At 41.1% G+C, this 18,658-nt stretch overlaps 1 protein-coding gene across 4 annotated transcripts in view; it reads left to right on the top strand.

Annotated features, from left to right (window-relative positions):
* The first annotated feature begins 324 nt into the window (after nt 1–324).
* The window catches only part of MSANTD2 (Myb/SANT DNA binding domain containing 2), a 31,773-nt gene continuing 13,439 nt past the window's right edge, over nt 325–18,658 (top strand). For 2 of the 4 annotated variants that reach the window (XM_045555716.1, XM_045555719.1), the window contains exon 1: nt 398–934. In XM_045555716.1, coding sequence (XP_045411672.1) covers nt 425–934 — 510 coding nt within the window. In that variant the 5' untranslated portion in view covers nt 398–424. Of the gene's footprint in view, nt 935–17,130; nt 17,403–18,658 lie in introns of those variants that run through there. The other 2 variants (XM_045555718.1, XM_045555717.1) reach the window with 2 other exon arrangements.

The raw sequence follows: 18,658 nt of genomic DNA, 5'->3' as shown, positions 1-18,658 counted from the left end.
GGGAAGACGGGCAAGAGGGGAGGGAGACGGGAGGGAGAGAGCTAAATGGTCAATTCCTCCTTAACTCCGGGCCCCCTCGCGGGCCTCACCCCTCCTCCCGGGGGCTGAGATTGGAGAGGAAGTGGGAAGGCTCCAATCTGCTCCTCGCTCCAGCGCCCTCATGCCCCCACCCTTCTCCTCAGCCCGGGGCTTCGGCGCGCCTCGTCCCCGCCCCTCGCCCCGGGAGAGGAGCGGGCGGCGCGGGAGGGCTCGCGGAGAAAGGCCGGGGGCAGACGGCCTCCGCCCTGCAGCCGCATCCTCTGCAGCAGCGGCCCGGAGCCGCCTGCCTGCGGGCGAGCCAGGCCCGCGGGCAGCCCCGGAGACCGCGGTGGCCGGATGCGCTGGCGCGTCACTTCCGGGCGGTGCAGCGGCGGCCGCTTGGAAGATGGCTGCGCCCTGTGGCTCGGAGCTGCCCGCCAACTCGCCGCTAAAAATCCCGAAGATGGAGGTGCTCTCGCCGGCTTCTCCTGGTGGCCTGAGCGACGGAAATCCATCGCTGTCCGACCCTTCCACGCCTCGGGGTGCCTCGCCGCTCGGGCCAGGCAGTGCGGCGGGCTCGGGGGCAGCGGCGTCCGGGGGTCTCGGGCTGGGGCTGGGGGGCCGCAGCGCCGCCTCGTCCTCGGTCTCCTTCTCCCCTGGTGGCGGCGGTGGCGGGGCTGCGGCAGCCGCCGCCGCCGCCTGCCGGGGCATGTCGTGGACGCCAGCCGAGACGAACGCGCTCATCGCAGTGTGGGGCAACGAGCGGCTGGTGGAGGCGCGGTACCAGCAGCTGGAGGGAGCCGGCACGGTGTTCGGCAGCAAGGCCCCCGGGCCAGCCATGTACGATCGCGTGTCCCGGGCCCTGGCCGAGCTGGGCTACGAGCGGACCCCGTCTCAGTGCCGGGAGCGCATCAAGGTAACCGGCCGCCCGGCCTGGGGCAGCGCACCAGAGGCAGAGAAAAAGCGGGGAAGCGGGCCTCGGGGGCGGGGGCCGGTCTGAGTGCGGGGCTCCCCTCCGGGGCCCGGTGGGCGATTCGCATCTTCTCCGCCTTTTTCTTCTCTCCCTGGGAAAGGGGCTTTTTTCCAGACGGCCGCCAGCCCGTAGGTTTCCTGAGTTTGAAGTTGGGCGTGTCTGCCGCCGCCCCTCTTTCTTGCGAATTGAGGATGTTCCTGCGCTCTGAAGTTGCTAGTTTCTTATTGCACGCCGTGCGGCAGTCCCCGTGCTGCTGGCGCCTCTCGCCCCCACCGCCGGGGCTCCTTGCTTTGTTTCAGGCGGTGGGGCTCCCAGGCAGAGGCTTACCAGCCGGGGTGGGAATCGAGGAAGGGCAGAAGTGGGGGGGCCGTTGAGCCCCCAGTTTAGGAATTTTCAGAAGTGGATGTGGCAAAGCCATACAAAAAGCGCCTTGGGACAACTGGCCTTTGTGTCAGTCTCTTTGCTTCTAACTTGAGCTACGAAGGACGAATAAGACTTGAGATGCTTTGGAAAATTGGAAAGGCTTGATTTTGATTGTAGCCAGATTGTGTATTGTTATCGTGAAATTAGCGGGCACCATGAAAGTTAGCCTGGCCAAGAGTTGTTCTGGAATTTGGATTGTCGATGCCTCCCGAGTTAGATTGGCTTGAGGCCCTGCTGTTTCTGATGAAGCTCCTTCAAGAAAACCAGTTTTCCCCTCCTTTAGTTACTGTGCCGGATGTGGTGACAAGTAGAACTCTGAGTGTGCATCTGGCCATCTTTGTGTATCTGCATGTTTATATGCAGAGGCTTAATTTGGGCTAGAAATTTTACTACCAGCCGGGTTATCATTTTGCTGTTTCTACTGCCTTTTATCTAGTATTCGTATTTATATCATTGGCAGATATGGAGTTGTGCTTTAGTTAAACTCGTTCCCTCATAGTGTCTACTAAGAGATTTGGGTAGGATTCTCCCAGTTTTCACTGAACTGCTTCTACTACTTAGTGTGTATCTGTGTACTTCTTTTTCTGGTAGGGCTAGCACTTTTTCTGGGAACTCCTTGGGGCTAAAAAGCACTAAGAACAATCATAAGTAAGAGTAATCACACTAATGTAGGGGAATTGCACCAAAGTTCACAAGGTCTTGGCTCCAGCAGTGTTCATTTGGGGATACTGTTGCTTAGAAAATTGGGTCCAAAAACTAAGATGTTTCAAACTGACTAATTATTGTTGAAGCAATTTGGCATTCATTACTCAGTTATAGAATTAAATTAGTTTATTTGACAACATATACCTTTAGGGCTTCTTAAGCACGTTCTTTTTTCTTTTATTTATTTTTACACAAGGATGTCATCAAAGTAGTGGTTAATGGGAAGAAGCTACTGTTCTTTGTCATTCATTGTTCTATTCAAAGTCATTAGGTTAAATTTTTGGGAGAGTGTTTGTACTGTTCTGCTCTAGCATCTATCCATGAACTTTTCTCAAGTTGAGAAGTGTACTTTAGGAATTTGTGACTGTTTTAGCTTGATTGATTTCTGTCCATAGAAATTTCCCAATCACACAGAGAAAGTGTGCTATCAAAACCTCATTGAAAAAAAAAAGGCCGGGAGCGGTGGCTCACGCCTGTAATCCTAGCACTATGGGAGGCCAAGGCGGGTGGATCGCTCGAGGTCAGGAGTTAGAGACCAGCCTGAGGGAGACCCTGTCTCTACTAAAAATAGAAATAAATTATCTGGGCAACTAAAAATATATGTAGAAAAAATTAGCCGGGCATGGTGGCGCATGCCTGTAGTCCCAGCTACTGGGGAGGCTTAGGCAGTAGGATCCCTTAAGCCCAGGAGTTTGAGGTTGCTGTGAGCTGGGCTGACACCACGGCACTCACTCTAGCCCGGGCAACAAAGCGACACTCTGTCTCAACAACAAAAAAAATAAAAACCTCATTGAATATAAATCTCTCCATAAAATTGTTTTTCCAGTAACCAGGGAATATCTAGTGGGGTTGCTTCATTGTCCAGTTATGAGAAGGATAACCTAAAGCAAGCAACAAAGATTGAGCTTCTTTGAAGATTTTTAAAAAGAGGATCAGTTTACCTGTCTCTAGACAGGTAAGACCAAGTTGACCTCAAGCTCTTAGAATATTTTGAGAATAAGCAGATGACAGTGGGTTCTCTGGTCCATAATAGCAGTTAACAAGGAGTGTAGATAACTATTTTGTTTTTTTAAAGTGCTCTATTCTTTATGTGATGTCAGTCAAGGAACCCAGACTTTTTCATTAGTAATGTTGATCTTCCCTGCCAGAATGGTAAACTCTTTAAGGACAGCTTCCGGTCTCTTATGCACTGCTCTACTAGCATATAGTAAACACTGAATACATATTAATTAAATTCATCAAATCAAGTCCAGAAAAGAGAATTTTGGAAAGTATAATCTACAGCAGTATTATTCAAACTTTAACTCAGAAATGTAGACTTTGAAACCCAAGTTGAAAAAATACTGCATTAAAAACTAAACTCTGTCCCTTTAGGAGACTTAGTGTGAATGTAATCTTAAGCACAGAAGCAGACGTGGTCACTGAAATTATAGCCTTATCCAATTATGAGGTGGATGTTCAAGTAACTCAGATTATGCTTGTGAAAATAAAAATACAACCTTAAATTCTCAGAGAATCTCAAACCTCTGAAAACACATCCTTAGATCCTAGTCTCAGAAATGATGATTTAAAACAAGTAATTCAGAAATCCCTTTCACTTCATTGTATTGATGAGAACTGCAAAAAGAAATTCAGTAATACTTTTTGTTTTAGATTTTACAATTTAGAAACAAAGTAGTTCAGTAAGATGTGGAAAATGAGGAACTTCTATAGACTAATGGAAATGTGAACTCAATGTCAGGCTCACTGAGAAGGAATACCATGTGAGTCAGTTACATTTCTGGTCTAATATATTTAAAATTCCTTTCAAAAATTCCATTAGGAGCTGGGTGTGGTGACGTGCACCTATAGTTTCAGCTACTTGGGAGGCTGAGGTGGGAGGGTCACTTGAGATCAAGGCTGTAGTGTGCAATGATTGTACTTGTGGATGGGTACTACACTGTAGGCTGGGCAACACAGACTCATTCTCTTAAAGAAAGTCAATTATGAAAACTCAGTAAATAATTTCTTCTAAGTTTGAAAGGAAGAGATATATAGTAACGTTAGTTTTCCCATGCAAACCTTCCTTCAATCAGATAATTTCAACATGTTCATGTAACAGTCTTCATCTCATCATATAAAGGATCAGAAAGTTGAGTCCTGTCTCAACCTCTTTATGACCACCTTTCCGAATAACTTTAAAGCACATCACTTAACCTTCTCTGGACTGTGCTTCAGTCCTCTTATCTATACAATGAAAGTTTTAAAATTGTAAATATTGAAATTGAATTAATAATGTCTTAGATTTTGAGACTAAAGTCCTACTTTTTAATATCCAAATGAATATATTTCTGCGCAAACACGATTTTAACTTAGACATAAACGTTTGTTATTGCTGCAAAGAGTTTCATTTTGATGTCTGTCATGTTATTGGTATTTGTCCTATCATTTGGATAAAATAGATGTGTTTGAGACTGCATTGCTGCACAGAATGTTGTTTATTCTGAAGTTATGTTGCTTTTTTGTATGTTTGCCAGATGAAAATTTGTCTGCTAACAATTGTATCCTGATTTTGGAGTCAGATAAACAAATCTAGCTGGTTCTTTGTCAAGTGATTGCATGAATTTTCTCCTTTCATATAGGCCTTTTCTTCATATCTCCATTCACCAAATACCTGAGTTCTTGTGATATACGAGGCTGTCTGCTAGATGTTAGGGTGGATAAAAGAACTGTAGTCTTAAAAAAAAAAAAGAAAGAAAAGAATTGCAATATACAGTTCCTGTAGTCCCAAGAGTTTACAATCCAACTGAAGCTTGTATATATACATCAAAGAGTTAAAAAGCTGTACAAGACTACACAAGGGATGGTATGCAAGGCCGTACTTAAGTGTCATATGATTAACGTGGACTATAAGTGTGATGACTTTAAAGGAGGGGAACGATCTCATCACTGTCCATACTGTAGTAGTTGAAAGATCTGTCTTGACTTGGAATTCATGAAAGCATTCACTTCTGAACCAGATGCTGCATTCACACTTCAGTCAGTTAATTTGATGCCCTGCAAAACTCGTTCTCAAGTCCCATATTTTTGGGTGTTCTCCAAAAATTTCCCTCTTGAGAGTTGGCTTTATGTTTTTGAAACAGATGTGTACTTGTAGCTCTGCCTCAAGACAAAATGCAAGTTGATTGTATGAGACCTAAAAAACTTGCCTTTGCTGGGTCAGTGCTGGTTGCTCATCAGACAGATTTAAAAGTGGAAAGGAGTCTTCTGTCCAGCAAACAAAATGATTAATTTTCTGGGGGCATTGCTTAGATTTATCCATCAGTAATTGTCATCATCTTTGGAACAGATTTTGTACTTTAGCAGACAAATCACAATATGGTGTATTTGGTCTTTTATTTTAGCTATCGAGCCTTGCAATTATTTGTTTGTTAAAACCAATAGGGCAAAGATAACTTGGAGCCCAAAGATACCTTTGTCCCTGTATAAACATTTTAATAGACACTGCCCATCTCTGAGGACTTCTATTTGGTGTTTGCAGACAAGACTTCCCTTCTGCATTATCATTGGAAGATTTCTAAGAAATACTATAAGCCACTCAAATAGTTCATAAGAAAAATTTAGTCAGATTTGTTTTCCATCATTTTTTACATATTTAGCTTCTTTTCTCATCCTACTATCACCTGAAAGTTTGTGCATTCTGGTTTGCTTGTTAGCTTGTGAATGTGACAGAGGCTTAATGCGTGTCTTAAAAGAATAGACCATCTTTGACAACTGGGCCATACACTTTAATTAGGCTTTCAGTTTTGGAAGGAAGAGATTTGACAAGCACATGTTAAAACTGAATGAACAGGATTCTGAGTTTACTTCCTGGCATTTTTGGAAATTTAGTGAAAGGTGGAGTTAAATATTCTGGATACTTCATTAAGAGGTTAAGTAAAAGGAAAAAAGGTTTTAGAAAGCATGTAGTAAAAACAGCACTATTCCATAAAACTTTTGTGAAGATGGAAATGGTCTACCTCAGTTTGGTACGATAGCCCCTAGTCACATGTGGCTGTTGGACGTTTGAAATGTGGCTAGTGTCCCTGAGGAACAAAATTTTTAATTATATTTAATTAATGTAATTTTAAATTATGAATAGCCACATGTGGCTAATGGCTACCATATTGAACAGTATAAGGCAGAAAGTTATTATTCATGGTATTAAAGTATTTATTTTATAAAAAGATTCTCTTGGCCACATACTCAAACCTCTAGGGGGAGCTCAAAGTTCCTTCTTGCCCTTCCTGTCACTTTACCCCTGTGTAGGAGGACCCTGATAAAAGTCACAAAAAATGGCCTGCCATTCTAGGATGTGGAACTTTTAGTGCAAGGAATGAAAGTATTATTACCTCAGCTGGCTTGGGCAAACAGTGTGTGCTCTGGGACAGCGATGTCCCATAGAACTTTCTGTGGTAATGGAAGTATTCTATATCTGCGCCATCCAATACGGTAGCTGCTAGCCACAGGTGGCTGTTAAGGACTTGAAATGTGGCTATAGTGACTGTGAAACTGAATTTTTAATTTTATTTAATTTTAATTTTTTAATTTAAATAGCCACATTTGGCTAATGACTATTGTGTTGGCCAGGACAGCTTTGGAACAATGAGTGTTCAAACTTTTTACTTACATGCTCCCAAAAGAATTTTGGATTCCATGTATCCTCTGGAACGTTTTAAAGCTGACATCAGAATTTTTCATGTGTTTGAAAGTCTGTAAGAAGTTAATAGGATATAAAAATATTAAATCTAGTATGAGATGAATAAGATGAGGATTGGCTATAAAGTGTGTCTTGAGTAATGTACTATGAATCTGAAAAATCCACATAAAATCCTTACCTGTGGGTTTTATTAAATATCTCTTGAAAATGTTGGTGATTAGGAAATGTTCTAGTTACATTTAAAAGAAACGATATCAAGCCTGATGCGGTGGTTCACACCTATAATCCTAGCACTCTGAGAGGCCGAGGTGGGAGGATTGCCTGAGGCCAGGATTTGGAGACCAGCCTGAGCAAGAGCAAGACCCCATCTCTACAAAAAAATAGAAAAATTAGCCAGGCATGGTGGTGCGTGCCTGTGGTCCTGGCTACTCGAGAGGCTGAGGCAGGAGAATCTCTTGAGCCCAGGAGTTTGAGGTTGCAGTGAGCTATGATGATGCCACTGCACTCTAGGCCAAGTGACAGAGCAAGGCTCTGTCTCAAAAAAAAAAAACAACAAAAAAAATATCACTAAGCTGTATTGCTTTGGTCATTCTAAATTCAGGGGCAAAACTTCACACCTAAAGAAATATACGTAAGATGGGAAATGACAGGAATCTCTAAGGTTTTAAGGTACCTTGATCAATCATTAAAGGAGGCTACCTTGGTTACAGAATACTGCTTTAGAACTCCAAGCATCTTTCTGTTATCTTTCTTGGCTGATGTAGTGGGCCTGGGCCCGGGCCCTTGAATTCTACTGCCCTTAGAAATCCCAGAGGGAAATAGCGGAGGGTTACAGGAGAAAGGTGTGGGGCTTAACTCTTGGCTAATGTTCCAGCAGCTGGAGCGGGGGTGGATTTAGATATTTTGCCCATTCCCTTTCATCAGACTCAACTGACAGATTTATCACAGGGTTTCTTTAAATACTAAGGTCTGAAATAAGGACTTTATTATTTGCCAACAAATATTTGCGTACCTACTGTGGTAGGCCTAGCAATACAGCAGTGTACCATTTACCTTCAAGATGCCCACCTTCCAATAAAGGAGTCAGATTACTAAAGCACCAATTACACTATTGTGTATAAGGTCTTGTGTGTCATGTTAATGTTAGGCTCATGGTGCTACAGGAGGGAGTACACAACATCCTAGGCTTTCAGGAGGTGGATCTTAAAGGTGAAGTTGGATTTAATTGGGTGTAAGGAAGCAGAGGTATTAATAGATGAGTAGTTGATGTAAAAGTTCAGAGGCAGCATAACCCAGAATAGTGCAGACTGCAAATATGCTAAGATATATTTATGTAAGAATCCCAAACTAGGAGCATCCAAATAATGAAATTGTTGCAGAAAGTTTTAAGTGACCAGCTATTTAAAAAGTCATGCCTTTTAATTGAAGAACCATTTGCCATAGTGCATGGAGTGTGGTAAAGGTGTGATTTAGGAACTGTGAATGATGGATTCTTGGTGTCATAAAGAACCATGTAAAAGGATAGAGCTGATAGTTTTGGAATGACATAATGGACATACCAATCCTAGGCAATTTGTATGTTTTGATGAGTAACTTTTTTACAGCATTGAATTGCAGTTGTGCAAATATCCATTATATATCTCATTCCTTAATTTATACACTGGAAAGAAAAAACAAAGCAGTGCATCTTTTTTTGACCACAACCCACAAGAAGAAGAAATATATTTTACCCTGGGGCCTAGTACTCAAATAACATAACATATATGTATAACTATAACAAATTTCACAAAATAATGGTTATAGCCAACACTTATGTAGCTTTTACTATGTGCTATGCATTGTTCTAAGGGCTTTCTGAATGTTAACTTATTTAATCCATATAACAACACTATATTTAACTACATGTAATATACTCTGGTATGTTCTATTCGAATGCAGACACTAGCTCCAGAGCCTCCTTACTCACAGCACACAGCACGGGAATGCACCCAGCACCACGCCTGCCCCTGGTGGGCCATCTTTCTCTGTCCTCCTCCCCACATCCTCCTCCTCCCCCTCCCAGTACTTTCCAGCACTGCTTTGCCTTTTCACCCCAGTTTCTGTGGTACCTCAGTACCTCTTATCTTTCCCCTTCCCAGCCACAGTCCAGCTGTTTCCAGAAGTGCTCTCACCTGAAACTGGTGCAAAGAAAACCTGGGCGGATGGGGGCGGCCGCTCCCACTGGTATTGGGCAGCAGGCTTACTCCTTGGAGACTGGCAGCTCAGGGTCACGTTGGCCCCCACACGGGGCACGCCCAGGAGATGGCAAGATGGAGGAGCTGGAGGAACTGGGCAAGGGGAGACAGATGAAAACCCACACCTAAGGGACCCACAGATCCTTGTCCTCCCCAGTCCCCCATCCCTGTCACTCCATTTGCCCCTCCCCCAACCCTTACACTCAGCCATTTGGGAGAGACACCTGCCACACCTCCCATTGGGGTTGGGGTTGGGGAGGGACCCAGAAGTGTGTGCTTCTCACTCACCCAGCACATTGAGTTCTAAAGTTTTGATGCTGTGGCCCCTATCCCTGTCTTGGATGTCCAGCAAATTCACAGAACAGCTGTAGGAGCCAGAGTCTTTATCTTGTAGGCCCTGCAGGTGCAGGGGCACATACTTAGAGGGCTTGGGGTAGACCAGGGATACTCTAGGTTTGTTGGACATGACCCCATTGATGTTGGCCAGCACCTGATGTGGGCATAACACCTCCCCGTTATTATTACATGTGCACTGTGCCTGTAGGCTCAGCCAGTTGCCCTTCCCCAAACTGGCATTCTTCAGATGCCTCTCACCTGTATCCACCCTTCTAACCTACCTGTGCCAGCTCCCCATCCACCCCTGTCTCCCTAGCCACCCTCTCCCTGCCCCTGGGTCCTCTTTGCCAGAGCAGTTCAGTTTTCGGTCTCCTATGCATTATCTCTTCATCTCCCACTTTGAGTGTTCACAAAGGTGATCCCAACTCAACTAAAATTGATTGTGCAACCCACTAATGGGCCACAACCTACAGTTAGATTAAAAAGGACTAAAAGATTGAGGTGAGATCAAGATTTTTTTTCAATCATTATTGTCTTTTAGACTAAAGATACCAAAACTCCAGAAACATCATTAATTTATACTATGTAGTTTCAGATAGCTGGAACCTAGGGTTTGGGAAGGAAGGGTAAAGAGAGGTGGGAAGTCAGAAGAAATGAGACTGGAGATATAAACAAGAAGTCAGGTAATGTGCTAAGGAGTTTGGACTTTATCCTAATCAAAGGATTTTAAACCAGGCAGTGACGTGGTTAGTCTTAAATTTTAGAACAGTCACTGGCTCTAATGTGGAAAATGGAAGGGGTAAGACTGGAAGCACAAAGGCCATTTAGAGTAGTCCCCCAACCTTTGGGGCACCAGGGACCGGTTTCATGGAAGACAATTTTTTCAGAGAAGAAGCGGGGTGAGCTCGGAACTCAGGCAGTGATGTGGGCAATGGGGAATGGCTGTAAATACAGATGAAGCTTTGCTTGCCTGCGCTCACCTCCTGCTGTGTGGGGGGCCCTCTCCCCTCCTCAGTTTCATGGAACACAATTTTTCCATGGATAGCAGTATGGGGGGTAGAGTGGGGAGGGGTGGAGCTCTGTGGCCCGGTCCTTAACAGGCCACGGATGGTACCTGTCTGAAGACCGTGGGTTGGGGACTGCAGATTTAGAGGCTTCTTGCAGTAAGCTAAATGAGAGGGGAAATGAAGCAGTGGCAATGAAGATGGAGGGAAGAGAATGGATTTCAGATATATCAAAATTGGGGGGCCGGGTGCGGTGGCTCACGCCTGTAATCCTAGCACTTGGGAGGCTGAGGTGGGTGGATCGTTTGAGCTCAGGAGTTCGAGACCAGCCTGAGCAAGAGCAAGACCCTGTCTCTATTTAAAAAAAAAAAAAAAAAATTGGGGGCTATTGGGAGAATTTGGAAATTTTAATTTACAGGCTGGCTTTGTTAGATCTTAACCTATGAGACAACTCACTATCTACTTCTCTACCAATTTGCAGAGGATTCTTTGCTGCAGTCATCAGAGGGCATCACAGTACTTCATAGCTTCAGTTTTTAGGCTTGATTTTTAAGAACCCAATGAAATCCAACTAAAACACCACATTGGGACAGTCCGGTCTGTGTTGGCTCTAGAATATACTCTCCACAGACTCTTGGATTTTGATCTTCTCCCCAGTCTTCAGAAGTGATTATCCTGCCTTTTTTCTCTTTTTCTTAACATAACCAGAGGTTAAGAACTAAAATTCAGATCTAAAATTTCAAATGTTAATTGTCATATGGGCACCCAGAAGTTATGCTCCTATTGCTAAGTTAAGGTAGAATAGCAGGTTTTTCCCCCTATGAAAAGTTTTATCTGTGTAATGTTTAAAAATGAAATAAAATGGGGGAAAATTTTTCTGAGTTTCAAAAGAACAGCAGACCAGTACCATAAAGAGCTTTAGATTTTAAACAATTGTTAGGACTGAAGTGATGATTAGATACATTTTAATTCTATTGCTGTTGTGGGATTCCTCCACTGTGTTTTGCCTATTTACCATTGCAGAAACTTCATTCAGTGTTTAAAAGGAATGTTTAATGAATCTGTGCCTCCTATGCATGTTACACATTATCTGGAGTTTGTAATCCATGCTGAGTCTTTCCCCCCTATTGTTCTAAATAATTGAAAGATGTCTACATATGGAAAAAGGCATGTGTTTAAATCTGTATAATTCTCCCCTATTTGTAGTTGAGAGAGTCCTGGAGAGCCAGTGGAAATACTTTTTTTCGTTGGGACTAATCAAGTGAGTGTTATCTTTTCACTTAGTAGGATGTATTGTTATTCCTTAGTAAATTACAAACCTATATTTATTCTCAGGCATTTTAGGAACAGCCATCATTTTATTTTTATATGTGTGTTCTTGGCTGTATTCATAAATTACATATTTGAGCTACCAAATACTATTACTTCATTCAATATAAATTGATACAGTGGCCTGGAGATTGTTTACTTCAATATGTTTTTTAGTTGCATTTTCTCAGCCTATGTAAGACTACTTTGTTGTAATAGTCTTTGAAACTTACAGTACTGTTTCTCAGCTATCTTCAGATTACTTTATTTATTTGAATAAACCAATTATGTTTGTAACTGATATTAATAAAACCAGAATAAAAGTTCATATCTACCCCAAACTGCTTTTATTATTTTTTTTAATTTGCAAATAACTTTTCTCTGAAGGGAAAGAGCTGGTTTTGTGATTTAGAAAGAAGAATTTGATAGGTCAAAAAGTACTTCAAGGCCGGGCGCGGTGGCTCACGCCTGTAATCCTAGCACTCTGGGAGGCCGAGGCGGGTGGATCGCTCAAGGTCAGGAGTTCGAGACCAGCCTGAGCAAGAGCGAGACCCCGTCTCTACTAAAAAAAATAGAAAGAAATTATCTGGCCAACTAAAAATATATATAGAAAAAATTAGCCGGGCATGGTGGCGCATGCCTGTAGTCCCAGCTACTCGGGAGGCTGAGGCAGTAGGATCGCTTAAGCCCAGGAGTTTGAGGTTGCTGTGAGCTAGGCTGACGCCACGGCACTCACTCTAGCTGGGCAACAGAGCAAGACTCTGTCTCAAAAAAAAAAAGTACTTCAGTCTTAACATTTGGTATCTCAACTGCCCATATACAATCTTAAGGAATTTTTAGTCATTCATTCAACAAAAATTTATTGAGCCCCTTCTACATGCCAGGCATTGATTTAGGTCCTGAGATACAACAGTGAACAAAACTGACAAGCCTATATTCTGGTAGAAAACAGTATGATATTTAAAATATGTAATTCAAAGCAATTAACACAATTAGGAAAAAACTCCTCAAATATGGTATTCCTTGATAAAGCCTTATTGGCCTTATAAAGTTTGAACTCTATGCCTTTCATTGTGCATAATAGAAATTCATTTGCTTTTGCTTTATTAAGAATACATGATTTTATATTATTCCTTTGCATTGTGTTTATCCAGTTGTCATTGAGGTTTGTACCACCAAGCAGCAAAATGCTGTATTCTTGTTATTCATTCAGTTATTAGGTAATGAGCACCGCTATTGAACCACACACTGTGTAGGGCCCTAAAGGTACAGTCTTAAGCAAAACCAGATTATGTCCTTTCTCTCTTGTATTGGGAAACATAGTTGGGCTTTCAGAAATCAGAGCTGTCAGTTTAGAACAATATAAAATAATTACTTTTTTCCTTTTATAAGTAATATAACCTCACTACAAAATTAAGGGGAAAATTTTTAACTTCTTTATGATAGCATAACCACATATCCATGAAATAAATGTTTTGTTGTTTTTCAAGAAGTGGTAATGGTAAATCTGCTTTCAATTTAATTCCAGTAAATTTCCATGCAAAAATGGAATGAGAGATCTACATGCTTTTTGTTCTGTCAAACTCCAAGAAAATATATGGATCATTCATGCTCCTTATTTCTATTTATTTCTATTCATGCTGAGTTTTACCTGCCTCCTGCTTCTTGTAAACAGGAGTGAGAATTGCTTCTCTCCCTGGATGGGTAGTTAAGATCCCCTGTTCCTTGTTGGTTTATATGTCAGTGTGCTAGTCACATATTCTTGCCAAGACTATAAATCTTTGAAAATGATTAACTAATTGGCTTTTAATCTATAAAAGAGGAACTGAGCAAAAAAGTGGAAGAAGCTATGATGATATAGCCAGATGTTTCTGAAACTTGAATAATGTGTGGGCAAAAACATGTTTATGTAATGATGTTATTTAATATGTACAAATTTACATCTAGGAATATACTACTTTTACCTGTAGAGCTCACATGTTATCAAATACAGACAGTTTTATGAAATATTTTGAGTACTAATAAGATGAAAAATTAAAAGTCAAGTTAACATTTGTTTAATATTTTGGATGGTGTGGTTTAGCTGAAACTTATTTGCTTTTTCCAACATGACTGTGATACTGATTGCTTTGGTAACGTTCTGAGTATTTTATTCTTACATGTTATTCCTATCCATGTTGTGCCTTGTAATGTAACACTACTGCTACTACTTTTCTCTACTTGAACTAACCTTTATTCATAAGGCCCCTTAGCCTCTGTATGGTGTGACTGTATCATTTTTATAATAATTATGATGACTGACATTTACTGAGTACAAGCAATTAGGCAGACACTTTTAAATGCTCTATTTCTTTTTTCTCATTTAATGCTCCCAACAAATCTATGATGGAGGTACTGTTACTAGCTTTACCTTACAGATGGGGAATGTAAGGCACAGAGAGATTAATTTGTTTAACGTCACAAAGCTAGCAGGTGGTGACACTGTAGACCAGGCAGTCTTACTCCAGAACCCATGCTCTTCTTAACTACTTGGTTATACTGCCTCCTTGGTTATATTACCTCCTTATTAGCCCACTTTATTAAATTTTGACAATTAAAGTAATGCTTTTGGCAACAGTGGGTGTGATCATAAAGTCATAAATGCAGTACCAAAATAATATAGTAACACCCAGATGGACATCATTATGTTTATGTATGTTTCTTATTGAAATGAAAACACAAATTTTTAAAATTCTTGCAGATAATTCAGGGTTTCCTAAGATTACAAACACAAGGAGAAACACTGGTTTGGAAATCCTAAGGAAGAATTTAAAATAAGTGTTGAAACACATTGTAGAAGATTGATTCAGCCATTCATTCGAGACTATGTAAGTGGTGGCATTTGTTGGACTACCAACTCCTCTCGAAAGAAGTAAGTTTGAATTACAGAAGAAACACAAAGTAGAATTACTTTTTGACCGTAGAAGCAGGTAAAGATGAGGCTTACCAAAGGAGGCTATGGCATGTCTATTACCTTATACCTGCCATTGTTTTCTAATGTATAAATGGTTTGGCTGCCCATCTTAGAGATGATGGGGATGACATGGACTGTTTTGTAATGTATAATATAAATATACAAAAATGTGTTAGCTTATCGAGAAAACCAAAAATAGAATAAGGAAATAAATCAATGCAGGGTGTGTAGCAATAACCAAGGTAAATATGGTTACTTGAGCTAAATATAAAAATGAGCTGTGAGCTTCTCAGTAACTATGGCAAAAAGGTAAATACAGTGACTTTCCATAATTTTCAGTGTTTCCTGAAGAGAAGCATACCAGGTCCTAGGGTTGAAACCAAAGATGAATTACATTAAAAAGAATGCCATAGTGACCTTGGATAAGCTCTTACCTTTCTCTGTCTTAGTTTTCTTGTCTGTAAAATAGGGATGCACCATATATCTCTACTATATATGTGATGTGCTGCCCAGATGCATCTTCCAGGAATGAGATGGTAGTCCCCCCTCCCCTCCCCCAAGCTGCCAGGAGCATTGACCGCTGAGGGCTTTGTGGTTGAATTCCTCCTGAGAATTTCCCCTTTGCTCAAGGGAACTGTCTCACCCAAGGTGAGGCCCCTTCTCTGATGGCAGGCTGAAACTAATGACTGGTCAGTGCTGAAATACAAAGGTCCAGCCTCGTTGCCTCAATTCGGGACAACTCTGAAGGATCGATCACCCAAGTTCCGTACCACACTTTAGGATTAGCAGAGGCCTCTGTTGCAACTGTATCTCATTTTCACTTCTTTCTCTGCCAGCCCTGGGCTCTCTCAGAAGTGTGGTTCCCAAGAGCCTTCCCCTGTAAACCTGCACAGTCTCCTCAGAGTCTGTTTCTGGGGACACTCTCTTTTAACATTACTATAAGAAGTAGAAATGATATTGTAAATTGCTTAGCCCAAATCTCAGCACACGGTAGCCCCTCAGGAAATGGTAGTTATGGTTTACCCTCATTACATGGCACATTGAGCCACATGAGGAAAATGTGTGACATTTGTAGAAGGTACAGAGATGTTTTTCATATGGCTCTCTTAGCAATCCTCATAAAGCTAAGAATGAAATATAAAAATTCTACCAAATGAGCTATAAAAATAGTGTTCTGATTACCCAAATTTCGTTCTAACATCTTCCTAAATAAGTTCAGGTCACTCAAGGACAGTTGCTTACAATAAACTTTAAAAATGCTTATTTTCAGGTTTTTTGTAGAAATGGCATGTGTCAGAACATGAAGATGTGTTCTTTTCATGCATTTATGACCAGTTTCTACTGTGTAATGCAAAAAAAAAATGTTTTTCAATCTTTACATTTTTCACAATTGACTGAGTCTTTATTTAACATTTGTACTCAGATGTCTTGGTGGAAGATTTCTAATAACTAGTTTTTGGATGATTTTATCTGGATATCAGGATTCTTTTTTTCATAACCAAATGTATAAAATTTACTAACAGAAAACATCTCTATTATAGGTTATCTTTGTGTTATAGATGGTAGTTTTTAGTAAGAAAACTATAAAACTTGGAGAATCACATGCTCAACATAGGAAAAGAATAAAGTGGGCTACTACTGCAGGCGGGGACTACTCTGGGCAGTTTCCCTTTTAAACATTGGTCTCATGAATAGAAGATACCTTTGTACTTGGGGAGCAATACAATGTTCTAATGATAAAGCTGTGTAAGGTTTCTTGTGTGAGTGTGTGTGTGTGTGTGTGTGTGTGTGTGTGTGTGTGTGTGTCTGGTGGGAGGAAGGGGTCCTTAATTTCTAGACATGGTTGTTTGTGAAACAGTTAAGTTCATAATGGAGGGTGTTTGGGAGGCCTTTAAGGATGAATGGTTCTCCCCTATGCCAGAAATATTTTAGATAATTTTCTTGAATGTGTTGTTTAGATATCACATACTAATGAAAGTTAATAACATTTTTATGTATCTGAATACCACTTTGAAGTCGTACCCCAAGGTGTGAAGTACTGAATAAAAGATTCAAAGAAGTGCTGACATAGCAACTTCAGAGGTGTGATAGGAGGTCACATGAAAATAACCTCTAATCCAAGTCAGTTCTTTACCAACAATTGATTTTTTTTTCCTTTCAGGTGAGGAAGAAGTTCTAGATAAATAGTGTTATCTGCCTCTTATAGCTACCTACTACTGCTGCTTATATCTGAAATAAGTAATTCAGTATACCCTAATTTTTTGACCTGCCTTGTTCTAAATAGAGAACATTTGAGAATTCCATGTTAGAAGAATTCTTATGTCCCAAAGAAGCTCTTACACATGAACATGTATACCATGTGTGGCTTTTATAGAGTGCTGCTAATATGAGTTAATTGTATGAGTGTCCATGTAAAGTACATACAGCATAGGGTTAAAAGCTTTATGGTTACATCAGTTTACTTCATTGAGCCATCGAAGATATTTCTTTTTGTCAGTGTCCTCCTTGAAAGTTTTTTTTCCTTAGTAATTTGAATGGGCAAGGCCCTTAGCTACTAGCATGAAGGAACCCAGAAAACTTAGAACTTGGTATTGAGAACCAAAATTTCCCAAATTACATATTCTATGCAAGACTCTCTGCTCATGAAGACAGTGCTGACCAGTTATAAACACACAGTGAGTGAGTTGTTGATAGCTAGATTCAGAATGAAGTGCAAGCTGATAGCGTTCAATCCTGGACAGTTCCCCACAGAGACTGAGGCTCCAGAGAGGTAAGATCTCTTGTTTGTGGTGGTCATTCTGTTTGACCCTATTAAAATCAGGAAACAAGTCTTTTTCCCTTTCTATCTTTGACAGAACTACCTTATATTTTTAAATATTTTATTTATTTGTTTAATTTATTGGGTATAGAAATAAAATTTGGACAGGGCTGCAGAGCTCCCTTTGGTAGGTGACCTGCCCCCCGCCCAAGCCATAACAACAAGAATGATAGGTATTTTAAAAATAGCCTTTCTGCTTTGCTAATTATAGCCATATCTACATTTTATACCCTTTTTTGCTCCTGCTTTTTTCAAAATGTTTCAGGAGCCCTACCTACGAAGACTTTTTGATTTTATAATCTATCATGGTTAAAGAATGAGTTTTCTGATTTTCTTTGCTAAGAAAAATTTGACCCAGTCATGGTGGCTCATGCCTGTAATCCCAGCACTTTGGGAGGCCTGGGGGCAGAGAAATCGCTTGAGGTCAGGAGTTTGGGACCAGCCTGGGCAAGACAGTGAGACCAAAAATTAACCAGGTGTGGTGGTGCGTGCCTGTAGTCTTAGCTACTCAGGATGCTGAAGCAAGAGGATCGATCACTTGAGCCCAGGAGTTTGAGGCTGCAGTGAGCTATGATCAAGCCCCTGCACTCCAGCCTGGGTGACAGAGACCTGTCTCTTAAAGAAAGAAAAAAAATAAATTGATCCTCTTGTTAGTGACTTACTATTTTAAAGTTATCTTAATTTATTTATTTAACATATATTGAACAATCCTTATGTGATAGGCACTATTCTAGGCTCAGGAGAATAGAGACAAACAAGGTAGACAAAATCCCTATTCATAGCTTTCTTAGGAAATACTAAAATTTTATGGGTATTATTTGGTAATTTTCATATGCCAAATCCCTTTTAAAGGAGTACTTATCTTTGGGCCTTGATTCCTCATTTGTTAAGTGAGGAAGTTGGACTAGATGATCTTTAAGGTTCTTTTCCATTCAAAATTTCAATAATGTTTTAGAAGTTAGAGCCTGGTTTGCAATTAGAGCATTGGGCAGCTCCACCCACCCCCAGTGGATCAGTATATTATAGAAAGTTTGGGAGTTTTTTTGCTTGTTTGTTTTTTTAAGACAGGGTCTCACTCTGTTGCCTGGGCTAGAGTGCAGTGGCAGTGGCATCATCATAGCTCACTGCAACCTTCAACTCCTGGGCTCAAGTGATCCTCCTGCCTCAGCCTCCCAAGTAGCTGGGACTACAGGCATGTGCCACAACGC

The sequence above is a fragment of the Lemur catta genome, chromosome 7 (assembly GCF_020740605.2).
Source record: "Lemur catta isolate mLemCat1 chromosome 7, mLemCat1.pri, whole genome shotgun sequence".
Classification (NCBI taxonomy): domain Eukaryota; kingdom Metazoa; phylum Chordata; class Mammalia; order Primates; family Lemuridae; genus Lemur; species Lemur catta.
This window is presented reverse-complemented; position numbering and strand designations above follow the sequence as displayed.